General features: G+C 35.3%; 1 protein-coding gene across 1 annotated transcript; it reads left to right on the top strand.

Annotated features, from left to right (window-relative positions):
• The first annotated feature begins 729 nt into the window (after positions 1–729).
• On the top strand, positions 730–3782 carry LOC146747372 (G2/M phase-specific E3 ubiquitin-protein ligase-like). Its single transcript, XM_085498404.1, has 4 exons — positions 730–876; positions 1437–1680; positions 2942–3109; positions 3508–3782. The coding sequence occupies exons 1-4, from the start codon at positions 730–732 to the stop codon at positions 3780–3782; spliced, it is 834 nt and encodes a 277-aa protein (XP_085354530.1).
• The last annotated feature ends 16713 nt before the right edge of the window (positions 3783–20495 follow it).

Raw genomic sequence — 20495 nt, forward strand, 5'->3', positions numbered from 1 at the left:
CCTGAGGTTTAGCCCCAACAACTTGCTGGTGTGGCAGCTAGTGCATTTTATATCTGTGAGCTTCTAAAGTTATATACATGTATCTTGTATGGCAAATAATGTGGTGATGTGATGTGTTTGTCTGTCTATTACACGCGACTGTACATATAACCTAATGTTATAATTTGCAGATACAATTAGTGTTTGTTTTCTGTGTTCTAATTTGCTACAGTAGAATGACAGAGGTTATTTTATGGTCAAAATACACAATATTTTTAAATTACAGTATAAAATAAATTCATTGTTTGCACTTCTATTGGGGATGTATTCGTGATAAATATGGTATATATTCATCAACAATTAAAATAAAAAGCACTAATTTTGTTATTTTCAGGATTAGTATGAAATACATATCACATCGCCTCAACTACCATAGGGAACAAGTCCTCATTGCTTTAGAACATCATCATACAGACTCTCCAGTAATTGAAATTTGTAGATTTCTTTTATGGGGTAGTGCTGTGAGAGCTTTGATGGACAGTAAATTTGACCCTACTGCACCATTCAGAGTGAGATTCACTGGTGAACCAGCAGTGGATGAAGGTGGACCGTGCCGTGAGTTCCTGACACTCTTGTCATAGAAGTTAACAGAAACTGGGGTTTTTGAAGGGAACCCAAAGTGCTTAACTATTTATTGTACATGATTATAAATTGTTGTCATCAAGAAAGTTTATTTTGGTTGGTAAATTAATGGCGATCAGTATTATACATGGTGGTCTTGCACCTATGTTTCTTGCGAAATCTGTTTTCAATTACATTGCTACAAGAAAGATGCCAAGGGACATCACAATTATTGATGAAATTGCTGACTGGGAAGCCAGAAGTGTTGCATCCAAGGTAATGTAATAAACTGATGTGCTTCACTTATTTGTTTGTTGTTCAAATATATTCTAATTTTGACATATGGTGAACTTGTAGGATCTAATAATACTTACTATTATTATACATCTGTCACCATAACGCCATAAGTTACAGTATGACGTAATTTTGTGGTATTATATGGGGTTATTTTCATCCTACCATATTAGGAAATGCAAATTCCAGATATTTAATAATAAAAATATATGGCTGCCACCAGAGTTTGACTGGGTTCAACACAAAGAAGTTTGCTGATTCTGTTCTAAACATTTCGGATTTCGGCATTCCCATGGTGTATCCTTGGAAGGAAAAGATGTATAAAAATAAGATTATTATGAGAATACCTCAAAATATGCTCTCAAACAGTACGCCGAGCAGCGACTTCTGCTGTGCGTCAGTCGATACTCCAGCTGTACTGTCTTTGTGCATACTTTAAGGTAACCTCTTAATAACCTCATATTCATAATAATACTGCTTATGTGCGCGAATATCAATACTTCATTCTAAGTCATGGACAACTTATTCTAATTATTTGCTAGATATTGGAATGTCAGAATACATCAGCAATCTCAGGATTAGTAAAAATGGAAGACACAAAAATGGTTTTGGAAAGAATTGGATTCAATGAAGAAGAAGTGGATGGCAATATGTTTGATGGAAAACATGAAATAATTCATGCAATTCTCCAGCATTACATAATAACTGACAAACTGATGGAAATACATCAATTTGAAGAGGGACTAGAGTTGTTAGATGTACTGAAGCTGATCAAAAGTGAACCAGGTAAAATATGTGCTATTTCATGTATATCTTGTAATCTCTTTGGGGTTTGTAACCATAGCTGTATGACTTGATTCTCTTCAAGGTTGATCAATACAGTTTCACGAAAACATTGTTCACAAGTAGATACACAGAATTTTGTATTCTGTTGCTCATGTATTAGCATATATGACAAACTAGTGAATTTATAGCATCACTTTCCAGTCAGTGTGTGATCTGGCCGATCACATTCAAACTCTATTGACACATCATAATTTTTGGGAGGCATATGCACATCCATTTGTTTCATGATCAAATTTAAGATGGCAGAATGGCCTTTTTGACATCAAAAATACATCAAAATAAAGAATGTATGAACTCCATACTGTGGATTAAATTTCAGAACAATGCCATTCCCTTTAGCTCTCGAGCAGTTGTATGAAAGCCATATCTGTACCATGGCAATATGGCACACTGACTCACACAAGACTTTGCTGCTCCCTCCTGCCAATAATAATCACATCACCTGGGTTTCAGAGTATTCTATCATCGCCATGAAAAATGGCTGGAAACATCCTACCATCACAAACTTCCACAAGCAGAATTTCTTTGTATCACAAACCTTTCATGTTGGATTTACACTGTACATGACATTTATATCTCAACTCCAGATAAGATGCAGCTTTTTAAGTGTCTTCATTTGTGTGGTTTTCTGCCATATGAGGAAGGAGCATTGTCAAATCATCTTCAGTTGACACAACCACTCTCTTAATCACTAGGGTATGTAATTAATTAGGGGCAATGTCAAGTAAAGGTAATCCAACATTTGATTCACCTGAGACACCTAGTATTGCATGTTTTTTTTTGCACTCCAGAGCTTTTATTACTCTTCCAAATAGACTTAGATGCATCTCATTCATTCCCACCTCAATTTAAGCCAGTATTTTTCGCACAAATTTTTGTTTCGTTATACAAGTGTATTGCTTAAAAACTTGTATATAAACTTTTGCCTTGCAAAAAATATAGCGCACATGGCATTGACTACATTGTTAGTTTGTAACCATTCTTGAATTAAATACTTATTTGGTCATATATATTCAGATTGTAATGGGACATGTTTGTGATAATTACACTATGTTTTTTACTGTATAACTACATCAAATCTTTTTGTTAAGTTCTGTAGTTATTAATGGTTTAGTAGCATTTTCTGTATGTTTTAATCATAAAGTAGCTACATTTCGTAACACTCATAACATATTGCACTATTATTGCTCTCACATCATAGATTGTATGGAAAAAGTATTTTGCTGGTGCGAAGAACTTTATCAACCTACAGTGAAGTTTTTCAAAGATAACACTCAGTTTATAAATAGCCCTGAAGAATCATCAAGTTTTCAACAGGAAAATATAACCATGTATCTTTGGAATGAATGTTTAGTAACCTGTGATCAAGGTAAATTGATCATTGTGAAAATAAAGAAGAATACTGTGAACCGTACAAAGCTTTTATTTTACTTTAGTTATCATGTCAACAATATAACGGTCAGATTAATCTCTTGCACATTTCTTTTCACTAACGGTACCTGTATTATTTCAGTTTAATGTTATAGAATTGTACTTTGGAATCTTTGCACATGGCACCATTTCTGCCTATGTGCATTGAGCCATTTTGGCACAAGCATTGTGGTAGAATGAAATTCATTATTTTGTCAGGATTTTTGATGTAAATATGCAAAATAGAGACTTAGCGCTGGCTAATTTCCTGATCTATAATTTAGTTGGTCATTCAATTAATGTAATGGAAACTCTTATTATTATAATAGATGTAATTTGATTAATTTCTCCCTATAGGTGATGTATATGTGCAAAATGGAGGTCAAGACAAAATGCACATCACATTGCAGGATGTTTTGCAGTTTATAACAGGAGGAAGAACTATCTCACCACTTGATTTGGAATTCAACTTGGTGGTAAAGTTCAAAGATCCCACTGAAGTTGGATGTTTTCCCACATGCTCTACATGTACGAATACCATCACATTACCTGTCACATATAAGGAGCCAGAATTGTTGAATTCCAATATCGCATTTGTGATACTTAATGGTCCTGGTTTTGGCCAAATATAAAGCATCAGTCATGCCTACCGGGTGTAGTGTAGTTTGAAATGGGATGTGTCTTGATATGTGGGGATCAGCATGGTTTTGTCCTAGCATAAGTTGTGGTGCAAAATGCAAATGTTTTTTTTAAATACTTGTAATAAGCTTTCTAATTCATTGATGCTAGGTTATCTGTAGTTCTAATACCTGCATATTTTCAGTATATTTCTGTATTACCATTTTATTGTTAAGTGTTTTGTTGAATTTTAGTATAGACAACTGACACCAGTTGTTACAATAAATACAATAAATGTACATGGGGCTGATGTCACATAACATTATGATAGTCAGGCTTAGAAATGGAGGCGTTGCAAGTCTGGATAAAAAAATGACCATAGAGTGCCCACCTGTCATGTGAGCAGAAGGGGGGGTGTTGATTCAAGCTGATGTTAACCCAACTGTATGTTTAGCTGTTAATCAATTAGCATTGTTATCTAGCCCAGTGGGAGGCAGAGATTAGAACACCTTGTTCATTACAGCTAGCTCAAGAAAAAATATGAATACACTTGAACTCATTTGTCCTATGGATGTATTTAAGGGTGCCTCTACAGGTAGTTGTGCTTGGAAAAGGTGAGGCGCATTGTTGTCAATATGCCACTTGCATGTACAAGTCTGGTTTGATTAGAATGCCGCGTAGGCGCAAGTGGCATATAGACAAACATGCGTCTCACCTTTTCCACTCCCAACTACCCTGTAGAGGCACCCTTACATCCTATGGTATAGCTATGTAGTTACACTAGCATGCATTCAAAATACCTAGCAGAGAGTGGTTCCCCAGCCATCAATCCTTTGAGTTATACCACAGGACCCAAGAAGATGACAAAGTACTACATTCTCTGAAATTGTGTTGTAGGCAGTCTTCACCCTTGGCTCCCTAGGCCAAAAAAAACAAGGCGGTAGTTACCATGCATCGATGTTTGAATTTCATGTATTTTACATATGGTGTGTTCACGCTACGAGCCACGTATCATTTACTATGACCTCCACTCTTTAATTATTTGTTTTTAAATCATGTGTTGGTGGTTCTGCCATATTATTTGATTGCCCCACTAATTGATGTAATGAAGTAGTCCTTGTGCTATCTCTAACTTGGGGAGTATTGCCACTTATTGTAATTAACATCAGTACTGAGTATTGTTTGTTCGCATGTTTTCTTGCATGGCACTCGGGAATAATTTTGGGATATTATTTTGTTGACGTTGGGCTGCAACTAAAGCTGCTCACTCCCAGCCAGAGTGCTAAGTCTTATTCACAATAACAGTTTACAAAATATGCGACAGTTAAGTAGCTAAGGCAATGCCTGTTTACAATATGTGCCATAGTTATCTGTAGCAATTAGACTTAGCATATGAATACAAGTGTGATCAGTTTACAAGTAGCATAAAGTAAGAGACGTGTGGATTTACAGAAATAAACCAATGGCCAGAACAATAGGCCACATGATCAAAAGTGGTATAAATTGTATTATAGATCTCAGAGGTTTCTTTGCTTCATAATTTAGAAACAAGTGAACTTTTTAAGGTTGATATAGCTCAGCTGTCCTACAAACGCATACACAGAGTTCAAAACAAATTGGTTGAATGCTATTAGTTTATTGCAATACAGTTTCTAGGACACATCTATACGAAATATTGAACTCGAGGAACCTAACCAACACATCTACCGGTAATACTTATTTAATCAGATTCTAGACTATTACATAATGAGCGTGGTCACCATTCATTTGGGGAAAATATTTGCCAGAATGAGGCAAACCATTTGTGTAAACGTGTCAAATTTAATCTGGGAGAGCTTCAGGAACTTACATGTGAATTTAAAAGCATCAAACTATATAATATTCACACACCGTGAAACCAAAATAACAATAATATTCATCACAAATAAAAGTGATTTTTTTTTTCAAAACAACCTTTCCAAGGTTCCTATATACATTGTACATATCAAATCGGGCCATTACATGTATCTTCAATGCCAGCAAGGCTAATCAACTTATATAAACTATAAATACATGTATTACATTCACAGATTTGTACCACACAATAGAACTGATATGGCAATTACTCAGAAAAATTATGGTGCCTATGCTTGTTGCATAGAATCAATATGATGAGATACAATCTGCCACAAACTCACAAACCAATTTGTATACAGCTGTTCCATCATGTTGAGAATAGGGATCAATGGATCTCTTCAGTTCTGTGAAATCAGCATTACTCAATGGTATATTTGTTACAGGTAAAGTTACATGAGGCTGTTGTCGCCGTATCAAATCTGTGGCAGAAATGTCACCATAACAATCGTCATAATTATTCGCTTCATGTAGTTGGATTAAATGGCGGTTTGCATAGAACAGCTGAAGAGGTGTCATACTTCTTTCTGTACTGACATTGTGAATGTTATGGGCTGCAGCAAACTCTGCTAGTGCATTATTAATTCTACATAAAAAAGTGCAATGCAAACAAAAAATATCAGTGTTGTTTATTGGATCCAGCCATCCATTATCTTCAATAGCACAGAAGATTGGTTTGAAGGTGTTCATAATGTGAGTGTTTATTTCTTTGTTGAGGCGTTCAATGCGTTCATTGTGCACTGAACTTCATACAACAACAGGGCGAGACTCTACACCACGACATCTGTACATTTCATCCCAAACACCAACATTCTCTCCTCCATAATCTGATCTAACTCTTATTGGTAACCCATACTTTGAAACACCTTCCAGGAAATGTCTTGTTACAGTCTCTGATCTGTTATTGTCACTACACTGCATGTATGTAATTACACGTGAAAAACCATCTATCGCTGCATGTGTCACCAATCTCCATCGAATTAGTTTGTGGTTACCATCAATATGACAAAGATAGTTTGGGCATGGCACAGAGTACACTCGTCGTGATGTAAGTGTGCTACATTGCCTTGCTCTGATTCCATCTTCATCAACACGATGCAATGATTCACGGATTCTTCTTCTTTGTATTACAATTCCTTTTGATCTGAGATGCCCAATCAAATATTTCTCACCTGTATTTGGGTGTTCTTGTTTTATCTCCATAATTACATTATCCAACTCATCATTTGTAAGTTCCTCATATCGCTTAGAGAACTCAACATTATGCTCCATCATTTTCTTGTATAAACAAGGCCTAGAGATTCCAAGGTGCTTGGAAATAAAGGTAATAGTGAAACTAAGTGATAGCATGTTCTTCACTTCTTGAATGTCAATTTCCAGAGATGGTTTACCTGCTTGTTTCTAAAATATCAATGTAGAAAAGAATCATCAACAAAGGCTGACCATAATTATACAAACATATATTTATGTTACTTCAAAATCAATTCAATGAAATAGTGAAACATTCAAATAACAAATTAATCTTGCCTTAAATGGGCAAAGAAAGCACAGGCTTGGTGCATTTTATCACTACTAACTGAGTTATATTTCTTAGTTAGTAGGGGACAGATATCTCCAAATTCTGCTCAACAATAGACATAGATAAATCAATATCAGAGGTACATTACTTGGGGTTTGCAACTACGGTGACATGATACCAAGATCCCGTTTCAATCTCGCTCTCGCATAAGCGTTCCAACTCGAATTCGAATGCGCATGCCCGAGGTAACTGGGATACTGGAATGTCCAGGTGGATCAAAATAGCTGCTCACGATATGACGGATTACGATAACTATACTTTCTGTACATTTTCGATGTATTACATTTTTTCACTATGAATGTGTTAATACATGTTTTATTATTTTATTACAAACCGCCTATCTCATGTCAGAAGGTCGTAGCACCAGTCTCGCTATCTACGAGATGAGACTTGAATGGGATCTTGACATGATGTCACCATACAGTGCTATGCACGTTGCAAACCCCAAGTAATGTACCTCTGTCAATATACATATTGATAGCTGAAAATGTGAATTTACTCATGGAATATCTCCTTGTTCATAAACATAGCCCAACATAGGCTAAAGCTAGGGGAGGCCCGGAACAGGAAAAAAAGTTTCGGATACAAACTGCAATAACCCAACCCTTCAGAAGCCCATAGTAAAATCATCACCCTGTGGAATTCATTTACGGTGACCCCTCTTCCCGGAACAGAAAAAATACATCCGGAATTTATACCATCCATATGGAGGGGTGTGGATACAAACTGCAATGACCGAGCTACGAAGTAAATGTGTTATTTGCTTGGCAAATATGTGAACTATAACAATAACATCCACACTCGTTTTTTTTTTCCATAATCAATCTTTACTCACCGGTATAGAAGGATTAAAACGATCTTCGTCGAAACTGTCACTGTCGTAAACCTCTGCACCCTGCACCGCAACCACAGAACTCGCAGCCATTTTGCTTTTGAACGGCGCTCCTGCGTTGTGTCGTCACCGATGTAGGAGACGCCGAACTGCAGCGTCAATGACGCGCCTGTCTCCTGTCATTAACTTCCGAGTCAACATCATATATGTCAAAGGTCATATTATATAATGTTGTGTATGTTTTATATTCTACGCAAATGACAACATTGGTTTTAAATAAACGCGATCTCTAGCTCGCGGTTTCAAATCAACTTTCCCAAAAATACCTAGAATTGCTACTTATAGATTACACGAGCCATCAAAATAGTTTGATCTTCAAATCCCTCCAGGGTTTGCGATTTCGCTAAAATTATATATATATAATTTCGTTTGTGTTTCTTTTAAATAAAGACTAATTTTTCATGGTTTATAAACAATCGTCCCAGCGGTCTCTAATCAATGCAAGATTTTATATTATTTATAAACAATAATTATAAAAAAAAATTGCCGGCCATATATGTTTAGTAAATAATCATAACACATGTTCTTGTAAACGCCTTTTTCAGTGTCTTGTTCAAACCCAATCACATTATTTACAAAAAATCATGCAAATAATATAGAAACAGTTTTTATTTATATAATAATTATTCAGATCCATGTTTTTATTGATATATAAAGAGTTCAGACATTATTCATATAAAATTGAATGAGCGATATGCTTTATATGTATATAATTTTGACAATTTAAATTTATTTGTAAATATTTCAATTCCGTGGAACTTATATATATATAAAAAAATCCGCTTTTACACAGTATCATTATATGAATATAACTTTATTTTTTGTAATTGTTTGTGGGAAAATAAATGTTATAGACAATTATTTGTATATAATTTCTGTAACATTTAATTATTTATATATAATAACAGAATGTTCGATTATTACATATAAAGTGCCCAAATAAAGGAAAATTGCTGCATATAAATAAATTTACAAACGGCACCCCATAGCAAATCAGTTCTGTATAGCGAAATTATACTCAATTATGCTAAATTATCTGCAATTTAATCAAATAAGCTTTAAAAAATAGGGACCACAAATTTTGATTTTAAGATATTTATTTTACAAATCAAATGAATCCTAATAATAATGGCAGATGTAATGGTGTCCATGGCAACAAGTAAGTTGAGAAATAATTTAAAACTAAATTGCTGGAATGTTTATCTTGGAGATGTGAATGTTGTGTTACTATGGCAACCACATTTTAAAGTTAAGAATGCGTCACGTTGTTCAACGGCACGTAAATGTAATTATTAAAGGTGACACTATACATATTATTTTAGTTATGACTTATCTTTGTTGAAGTGAGATGGAAAGGGGAAGTTTAATACCACATCCAATTTGTTATTGCATTACAATAATACCACGTGGGCAGGCAAGGTGCACCAGGCAAGACGACCGACAATACGTGGAACCTTCCCTAGTTATGTGATCACTTTCGACCAAGCTCGGTGTGGTTTTTTTGTCTTCCATATTCAGTGTGTTATGTGATCAAGTTATGACTAATCTAGAGTGAGTTGAGTTGGGCTTGAGATGTTTTATTTATCTACCACATCAAGTGTGTTATGTGAATAAATTATGACGTGTAGGGATAGGGAAAGGGGCCGTTTTTATTTACTTCTATCACACAGAAGAATGAAGATGGCAAGTAATGAAAAAGTTACATAAATACAAAAATGTATTTTATGCTCTGAGTAAACATGATCAAATATATGTACATGTATTTACATTTTGGCTTATTTCTATTAGAGATATGATTCTCGTAGACTAGTAAACAAAAAATGTTTAATACACAAATGAGATATGTTTCCCAGATAGGTATTACATAAGGTACGTTTGCAGTGTCAAATCATATTTGATCACAGTGCTGCTAATAACAGCATTAATAGGACAGTCACTAAAATAACTTTTGATCGGCTTGATTCAAAATATGCAGCGACAGAGTTTTTAATTGTTTTTGATCTAGTTCCTCAGACATTCCCATTGTATAATATTGCGAAAACTGAACGTATACCATCAGCACTGTACCAGACTCAATCATATGATTCCATGTTGACATGTTAAACATTTTCCTGTCCTGGAAGTGAACGACCTGAAGGAAATTGTCTAATGTGAAAGAGTGAATTAAACTATTACTGTGATTAGATTACAAAAACAGTTCTTGTAATGCTATGACACAATTATGTGCAGAGTGTGCCTTATAGTTTTGCTATCAAATAAATACCCATTGTGAATAACTAAAACAACATTCGGTATTAATTTCCACCAGAAAGGGAATTCGAAAGCCCCTCTTTCAAAGGCACTGAATTGACTTCTTTACAATCAGAAAACATTTTAGCAGTATTTTGGTTAACTGAGATTGTTGTTGCCAATTCTGCACCAATAGACATAGATTTTGAATGAAATGTGTATGCATTGAAGCAATTGGCTCCATAATATCTGCTTGTGTGTCTGAAATACAAAAAATAAAAATTAGCAGTAGGTTAATAAATGTACATGTATATACTCATTTTATTGCACCCCTCAACAATAAAAAACACATTCAATTTTAATTTCAAACAATTTTGTTCACACAGGGACACGTACTCAGACAGACACATGTCCTTGTGAACTACAAATGCCAATTATTTTTTGGTGAATCTGATTCACAAACAATTTGGTGCATGCATGCCTATATTTATCAACTTCATAAAAACTCAACTTATATTTTATGGCAAGTATTTACATTTCATTCTAACATAAACGTGTAGTATCGAGATCAAAAACAACAAAGTTAACTGATGTATCACTGAGTGGTGTACGGCTACGTCGTATGGCAGGATCTGGAATTACAAAAACTGAATGTAATATTGCTTTTGTAGCTATCACCTTCTCGTACTTCATGGGCAACTTTACACTTATACTTTTCTTCTTTACGCTCAATGCGTATTCGTTTGAATTATTTTGATGGTTGTAATGTTTTTTAAAGCTTTCTTATTTCATCTAACTTGAGACCATGTATAACAGTATAACAGTATGGCATCCTGGAGATAGGCCGATGCGTGTGTTAACCTGTGAATGGTATAACAAAATAACATTAGATCATGTACATATATTGCATTATCGATATAAACGAAATATATTATTTATTATTGACCAATTTTAAGTGTTGTTTTGTTTATTTCTTTTTTTTTTCAGCGAGGTTCTGATCTATTTAACCGCTTTATGATGCTGGTGTAACAATGATACGTAAGGTTATTGTTTCTGCAAAAATAATCACCCGTAGTACTGACGCTCGGTAATTCGACCCATGCTGGAGTATATTGTATATTGAATTTAATATAGGGTTCGCATTGAATACACAGACTAGAGACAACAGATGTGCTGACCATGAAATCTTGAATACGAAACTATTAACTTACTGCCTCGTAAAATCAATGCACACTAGCTAGTACTCAGAACACAAAAAAAACGTTATTTCGCTGCATTGGCTGCATGGAACCTGCAGGCATATGCATTACATAGTTAATCCGAGGAAGTCATTGTAGAAGCTTAGGGATCAAACATTTGAAATAATGTTGGGGGCTTGGGCATGAAGAGCATAACCATTGCATTTTTTCGCGGTGTCTTGTCCAAACATTCTATTTTTATTGAGTATAACAACATGTTTACCCTTCACCACCTTGCATCATGCATTTTTTTCTCCGTTCATTATTTTAAAACTAATCTTCCAAACAACTCTCATGATAACAAATGATCGATCCCTAACACATAAATGGGTATGTGGAAAAGGTAGCCTCCATATATCTGTTATATTTCAACGTCAAATTGCATGTATCAGTAACATAGATCTGGTATTTATTTGTTTGGGTACAACCTTTAGTAACATCATAAGTATTTTTTTCTGTTTGCAATTTCCCCTCGTCATCAACAAGTTATATTGAGAAAAATCAATAAATAGCTAATGTCATGAGATTTGGTTTTGGGGCATATCGAGCGCCAGAATCACAGAGTCACGACAGCTGAATAACGATTACGCCGGAGTTTAGTTAGATCGTGATTTTATCATGATCATCACCATGTCAACGTTTCAACCTAAAATTGGAATTTGTGAGATAACTTCCCAAACCTACGTTGATCGATCAATGATGAGAGTACGGCTGGCAGGTCAGACTTTAAAATTCATAAGACCTGTATCGTGAAGCGGATATATTCATTTATTGACCACTGTAAACATGACGTCAAGCATGGTTCCAATTAATAATCCATTTTTCTGGGGGAACTGAGATAACGGTTTGATTCACCACATTTTACAGCACCCACTGTAATGCCTGATTTAAATTAAAATGATATGTCTCCGATGACATGCGAGTTATTCAACGTCATAATATTTTACTAAATGACTAGTCTATAGTTGACTCGTCCAATCTGTAACAACACACACATGGTGAAAATCAGCTATCGTTAAAACCATAGACCCTCTGTGTTCAAACGAATAACTCAATTTCTCCATATGATTACCATTATATTTCTATTCACACACCGATGTCACTTACTGGTTAGTCACTTGCGAGTAGAACTTCACTTTTGAAAGATTTCATTGAAATTTACTACACAATTAGCAAATTAGCTGAATGATTAAAACAAATCTTGGCACGTACACTTGGACCGAATGGTTTGGGTGTGCGTTCCATTTGGATTGTACCATTATATGAGAGGGGTAAGGACACTCGTTAATAAACATCCCTATATTTTAGTTGCTAGGGCGTTTTTTTACTGTTTTGAAACTTAGATAGCAAATTTGACAGACGTCTACCAGTAATATTCAGAATATTAAGTGCCTGCAATAATCAATACCTTTCTAAAATAAATGTAATATAATATAATATAATTCATTGGAAGACAATGTGATACATGGCTTCTTTAATCATGACTCACAAATGGTAACAGAGAAAATAACGGTCACATGATACATGCATTACAGTGATGTTATAGCGTTCTGTCATGGTACGGATGTATTAAATAGGGTTTGTTAATGTCAGTGTCCTTTCATTTATGTTTTTGTCATAATACCTCAAACCCTGCAAATAGAAGTGTGCATGAAATCATGGGAAGAAACGGTGCACATTGCCGTGTGATAACTATCATAAAGGTGATTGACAGGACATGCTTGTTTTCAACTCTGGGAGGACAGTTAGAATCTACCAGGTGTGCTTGTGATTTACATAAGTAAGGGTGTTTACAACTTTGGAAAGACAATTGGAATTTACCATGTGTGCTGCTATTTGAATAAAATTCTGTGAGATTTGTATGAAATGTTTGCGATCTACTGCTTTCAGCGATGCCCTCCAAAATACCAGCATTCCTCTGCAAGCAAGACTCCTGTATTTCATCGTTGTTGTGTTCCAGAAGCTATTGACTGTCATTCATTTCTACGTCCTGGAACGCTGAGTTATCACCAATGCACACTTCCCTTAGCAATCCCCTATTTTAGTTACTTTATTCATTGTATTTTTCTATGCTTTGTTTCGTGTAATTATTTTGAAAGGTATTACAGCCAGGAGCTTTAACTGTCTACCCCATTCTAGCAGTGAAGGAACCCCCTGTCCAATGAGAGTTCTGTGGGTGGCCCTGTTAATAGCGATGAGCAAGCCTTACACTGTGACACTGGATTCAACATTATTCTGCCAAGGAGCTGCAGCGAGGGCATGTTTCCAAGAGATTTAAAAACAGTCGTTGTATATACTTTTCCGAAAACTTCATTCATGGAATTACATACAGAATGAAATCTAATAGTCTGATTGCACCTTTGCAATTGCCATCCATGCTGTTAACTGCATAAAATAACAGTAACAGATGGTGTATGTCATCTAGGGACGGTTTTCAGAACAACTACTTTATAATATCCGTTATGCAGTGCTAAAGCCTTGTGAATTATAAAGAGGTTTATAGTATGTTATCTTACTGTTGTTACACATATGATAGGTTGAGACTCAGTCACATGACATTGAATAAAAATGGATATCACATAGTATAATGCTCGCCAAGTGGATATTACATGGTATATCACAAGAGTGGCGTCACTGAAACTACTGCGCAACGAGAATGCACATAAAAAATTGCCGTTCGCTACACTGGTGATGTCCTGGTTTGATGTTCGGGGCTGCTTTCAAGGCTTCAAAGTAACTTTAGCCATTCAAAATAGACAGCGATCGTCGCGGAACGGATATTAAGTAAGATATTCTGCTTTGATGTTTACAGTATTATTTAGAAGAAGCAAAAATGTACGGCGAGGCCGCCATGAACGTCGCAACCGTGAGCATTTACTTACTTATTTATTTGAGATAGGTTTCCCAATTACAGGCACTCATAAAATACAAGTGCAAGAAAATTTAAAAATAAAAAGACAGACCCAAAGTTCAACTTATGGCATTTAAAACAGATGTCTTAAAAGAAGATAGACTCGTAAACATATCTACAGAGCCAGCAATATAAATATAATTTAAAAAGTCAAGACATCGAGGGATAAAAGAAGATATTCTGAGATTACTGTGACAAAGAGGTAGTTTGAAGGGATATATGGAGTTGAGCTTTCTGGAGGGAACATGAAAAGGAATGTTGGAAATAGTGTAGGGAGAATAAAAAATATTGTTAAGGCATTTATACAAAAAAGTCAATGAAAAAAGTCAAGGAAATTTCTGTGATTCTCAAGTTACAATAAATTAAAACGAAGGCATAATGCATGATACTGTGATGATCCAAATGGGCGAGAAGTAAGATGATATAAGTGTTTGACAAACTTTTGTTGGACCCGCCCAAATTTACAAACCAGGTATTTTCGATATGGTGACCAGATTTGAGTAGAGTATTCAAGACGACTTCTAATTAGCGAAATACACAAACAGCGTAAACATGTAATACTGGTAGATTGTCTACATATGCACTTTATTAGGTCAAAATGAAATTGTTTTGCTGCCCTTAATGGGCCCAAATATTAAAAACTCACCATTTTAAGCAGTAATTGGTGTTTCCTCTAAAAATTTACGATCCCGGACCGTTATTTGGTCCCCAGGCTCCCCGGGGGATAAGTGGCGACTTTGAACCTCGGGTTGATGTGTATTTCTCTGACATGTTCGGAATATTAAGAAGTCTGAAGAGCAAACACGTCTTTGTATTTCAGGCCATTTTGACATTTCCGATTCGACGGATAGTTGGTGCACAATATTAAAAATATTTTCAATACATGAAATGCACAAAATTTTATTGAATTTACAAAACGTGACAAGGGCGGAGGACAGAGATGTTGAAGAGGACAATGTTTTTTTTTTAAGGAAAAGAAAAAACTAAGACCAAAAAAATGTGCCGATGAAAACAAAAAATATACAAAAGACTGAACGAAACACTTTGATGTTTGTGTTTAATATCTAGCATGCGTTTGATTGATTCCCATATACCTAGGCTATTTACGATACCTTTGGTGTTCACGAGTTTAAAAACAATCACACCGACCCAATTTTTCAATTTTCCGACTTGAGGGCAACATAAGTTTTTTTGTTTTTTTTGCCTTAGACCAATCATTTTATATGCTTTTGTTACAATAGTGCCAACATGAGCGGACAAACAAAGGTTATCCATCAATATGACACGTTCGGTAAACCATCTTATAATTGTGATAGTGAGTCGAGCGTTTCTTAGTGAACGAGATAATGTTACACTTCTAGGGATTTCGCTTGAAAAACCAATCCTTATACCAATCATAGAGTCTATTTAAATCATTATGGAGGGTGAAAGAGTCTGTGACATTGATGATAGATTTATAAAGTTTTGTATCATCGGCATATATTGAGAAGTATGATGAACCTATGTGATCGGGGAGATCGTTCACATACATAACAAAGAGTACTGGTCCTTTAATGTAGCTCTGTGCCACTCCTGATGTAATACCTGCCCATGCAGATTGTGCAATCCCAATAGCACACGCTGTGTACAGTTACATAAATATTCAATTGTGAATAGGTCCTCTGATCCCATAGTATTGCTACTTGTACGTCAGCAATAAATGGTTAATACTGTCGAATGTCTTGAAGAAATCGAGATAGACAGAATCAACCTGTCTAATAGGATCCACACCTCGGATTTTAACATTAAAAGGAAACACTCTGATTGGTTTGCCATGTGAGAAGGTCACTATTACGTTTACATTGCCACTTAATCAGCTACAAAGTTGCGACTTCTCTTGCGTTCGCTGTGATAAGAGCGTATTTGGGACCATTAAGTAAATGGCTTACATAAACTGATTTGTGTTTTTTTTGTAATAGAGATACATGCATTGTGAGGTGAAATCAAAAATGGAACGAGTTCTAACGAATATATCTCAGTTAATATTGCTTGGAATCGAATGAAACGAAAACGAACCAAAACAGAAAAACATTGTCTATCGATACAAACTTAATACGAATGAAATAGAACAATTACAATTGAACAACAACAAATATGAATAAACCAAGAAACACACGTGGATAAGCATCCACGATATACTCGGGGCGCGATAAGACGTACATCGCACAGTAATGAATAGATTTGTTGTTGATTCAATTCAAATAGTAAAAAAAAATAGTTTGTTAGTAATATATGTACATGTATTACGACTTTAAAGTTCGAACTTCGAGAGCTGATAAATGCGTTTCCGGGCTTGTATCGCGGCTGTGCGTGTGGATCGTCTCAAATAGAATGGATGGCTGTTCGGAGTAGGAGCTTCCGTTGTGTTTGAATTACCAGTTAGTAAATGATTCACGGTTATGTCAGATGTCGTGTCGGAATCAAAGAGTTCGCATGCAGGTTATAAGTAGTTTAGGAAGCACTATAGGTACGACCATTAGGGCACTGTTCATATTGGATGGGATGACGTCATACGGGATGAATGACGTCACAATGGGAATTCGTGTATAAATTAGCATAAATGAGCGACCATGGCCGTAAAAAGGGTCATTTGAATGAGGATGTCGTCACAATGGGATACTGTGAATACATTTTCATAACTGAAATAGATTTCAATACGAGGTAGTAACGAGGTCATCGTGAATACATTTGCATAAATTACCATCAATCTTTTTAAATTATTTTTAATTGGACGAGCATGGACGTCAAGTCGTAGAGGGCGCTCACACTAACGAGGTCACCGTGAATACATTTGCATAAATTACCATCAATTTTTTTTAATTATTTTTTTTAATTATATTTTTTTAATTATTTTTAATTGCCGTGAATAAAATTTCCATAAATTACCATTACTTTTTTTTTTATTTTTTTTTTTTTATTTTTTTTTTAATTAGATTTTTTTTTTATTTTTTAATTAGACGAGCATGGGCGTCACGAAAGACACACTCACACACACACACTAATAAATACACGGCATTTTGAAAACTAACAGAGTTTATTGCACAAAATAAGTAAACACGAATGAAATATTGACATGGAGTATACATTTATGGCGTGGTTGAGTTTTTTTTTAACGCCACGAAAAAACATACGATGTGATTAAGGAAAATAGTTACGTAGCATGTAAATGTGATTAAATATTTCTTTGTTAACACCTCGAAAAATACGTACATAATGTGTAAATGTGTGGCGTGGTTAAATTTATTTTTAACGCCCCAAAACATACGAGTATATAAACGATTTGGCCCGCAGCAGAGGATTTGATCTCCCAAATAAATGAAATAAAACACGTGCATATGGACATTATCGAAACGTTCAATCCCGCTTTTTTCAGATTCGATAATGCCACACCTCTTGCCAAAATATCGCAATGACGCGTTCTCCGTGCCAATGTTACGATTAGTACTCAAAATTGACTCTATGGGGGATAAATACGGGGTCAACTTGATTCGGTCAACATGAATCAGTATGGTTTCTTGTCCATCACCAATTCACTTTTCTGAAACTACACATCCCCAGTGTGTCATGGCATTCCACAGCGACCATCGCTTGCTAAGTGCTACAATTGATTTACTCATTACAGTAGCGTTATGAAATGGCCATAGGATACATCCATGAATTTATATGAAGAGAGTGAACTTTATCCCCGTTAATTTGGATTAGCGCTTCCTTCTCATCACTTTTAATGATCTGTGACACTGTGACGTCTTGCGTAGTTATATAGTATCTCGGATCGTTTCTGTATCATCGGTAATTGAGTGTACCGCTCGAACGCAATGCATCAATCAATAGTTTATTTTCGTAGGTTTATTTCACAACGACTTGAAAACCCACCGAAAATCGCGAAATTTTAGGGTTCAGTCTTTACTCAGCCAACTATCAAGACTATTCAGTTCATTCTCTCTTCACTAATGAAATGGCAGTACTCAGCAAACTATCATTCATCGTTTTTTTAAACATGATTTCGAATATCCACGATTCTAGAAGAGACAAGAACGAGTTTATCTTCCAATGGCTCGAAACCAAATTAGATGAAGCACTATGATTCTTCACAAATTACGCTGACATCCTTCGCAGCCTGGCAAAAGAATCACTCAACTAACCTCACCACCCGGTTCGAATTTCCACGATCAATGACGAAAAAAACGAAACATCTTAGGCGATCTCTTGTTTGAGGTAACTGGTTTGGCTCAGCTACAGAGAGACAATTGAAGTTACTAGCTCGCCAAATTAAACACTTTGAAACGGGAATCTAGCCGATCATCATCGAGACATCGACTCACAAACTGTACGCCTCAGCAAAACAACCGATTGACGTATTCGTGAACTCAAATTCTGAAAAGAACAATCTTGACATAATACTTAAACTATGCTCTTTGCAAGAACATGTGGATGTCAACGCAACATTTCTGAAGACCCACGAGATGAAGGACATAATTTTAGTATATCTGTTAATTGCTTTACGATTGGTGGAAACTGTCGATAGAACACATTTTATGAATGATTTGGTTTTCCGATTTGAAAATCATTGAGTAGGTATTCATGCGTTAAATAATAATGTTCACCCCATTGAATTCGTGCCACACCCCAAAAAAATCAGAACAGCATTACTAGACATATTTTCAAAGACAAAATAATCCAAATTTCGAAATTATACATATTTTAATACTATTTTTTACCATCAAACTACTGAATCACTGTACATAGAATTACGTATACCATTGACAAATTCAGACTCCGCTTATAAATTATACTCGATTATGTCTTTGCCAATCATTCACGATTCGATTGACCCCGTTCTGAATAATTCGTACACACAGATTAACGGATTTTTGCGATATGCATGTACTTCTTGTTTTCACTACAAAACTTACTGCTTATTTGATCGCTCAATCAAAAGCTGTTTTACTTGGGATTGACCAAGAGTGTATTTCCACGTTAAACTGATGTGACAACATGTCGGTCATCAACGATTTTCAGAAAGGGTGACTGTTGAAAAGTAAGACACCAATAATTTAAAATAATTAGTTATACTGTAGAGAATGGGTGGCATTTTATTATTATCATTGTAGATTCAATAAATTGTTTAATATTATAGAGAAGGTGCGTAGTTCATTCTTTGACAATAAACACGTACGCATTGCACACAGAGTCTTTTCAACGACGAACATCTACCAGTAATAATACCATACATGTTGTTTGCCAATTCATGTTTAATCAAAATGCGATAAGTTTTAATTATTGCCAATATAAAGGGAGCACTCGCTTATCCATTAGGCAGTTTCCATTATACAATATACAATTATAATATCCTGACCGTATTGTTTACACTCTCGTAAAGCACTGTTTAACGTGACTAAGACACCGGTCGACGAGGGAATGTGTGCGTGTGCGTGCACGTTACATTTCGTCGACACTTCCATTGATAATAGTATCATTTGCAATATGCGTAATATCAATTGCCGATCTTCAGAATACTGTATGTATGTATGCACGTTGTAGTTCGAATGATTATATATTCCTTTTATTTTGCCATTTTTGTCGATTCTTACATTATGAACAGTGTTGTCTTGCTCTCGAAATAAATACTTTTACACCGATATTCTATAGTGTGTACGTGGAAGAGATTCGATTTTGAAATATTAATTGAATAAACAACTGTATAGTCTTCAAATCAGCTGGGTGTAACACATGAGGCGTGATATTGTTTTAACGGGGTCTGATCGCGTTTGTATTGAATAATGCCATGAATCAAATTTTTCTAACATGGGGAAACATGGTAGGTTAGTAATGAGGTCAGCATTCTATTTATAAGTAGCTCTTTTATCGGTGAGAAAAGATCTGCTTCGTGAATGCGATTATCTCTAATATAATGTATAATAATCTATTCCTCTACGTACACAACTT

Source organism: Saccoglossus kowalevskii, chromosome 4, assembly GCF_978046115.1.
Source record: "Saccoglossus kowalevskii chromosome 4, keSacKowa6.1, whole genome shotgun sequence".
Lineage (NCBI taxonomy): Eukaryota > Metazoa > Hemichordata > Enteropneusta > Harrimaniidae > Saccoglossus > Saccoglossus kowalevskii.

Bases quoted from the DNA above. Each gene is read 5' to 3' on its own strand.
- LOC146747372 (XM_085498404.1), top strand. From the start codon at position 730: ATGGCGATCAGTATTATACATGGTGGTCTTGCACCTATGTTTCTTGCG. The intron at 877-1,436 runs GTAATGTAATAA...ATTATTTGCTAG, and splicing joins CCAGAAGTGTTGCATCCAAG to ATATTGGAATGTCAGAATAC. The intron at 3,110-3,507 runs GTAAATTGATCA...TTCTCCCTATAG, and splicing joins TTTAGTAACCTGTGATCAAG to GTGATGTATATGTGCAAAAT.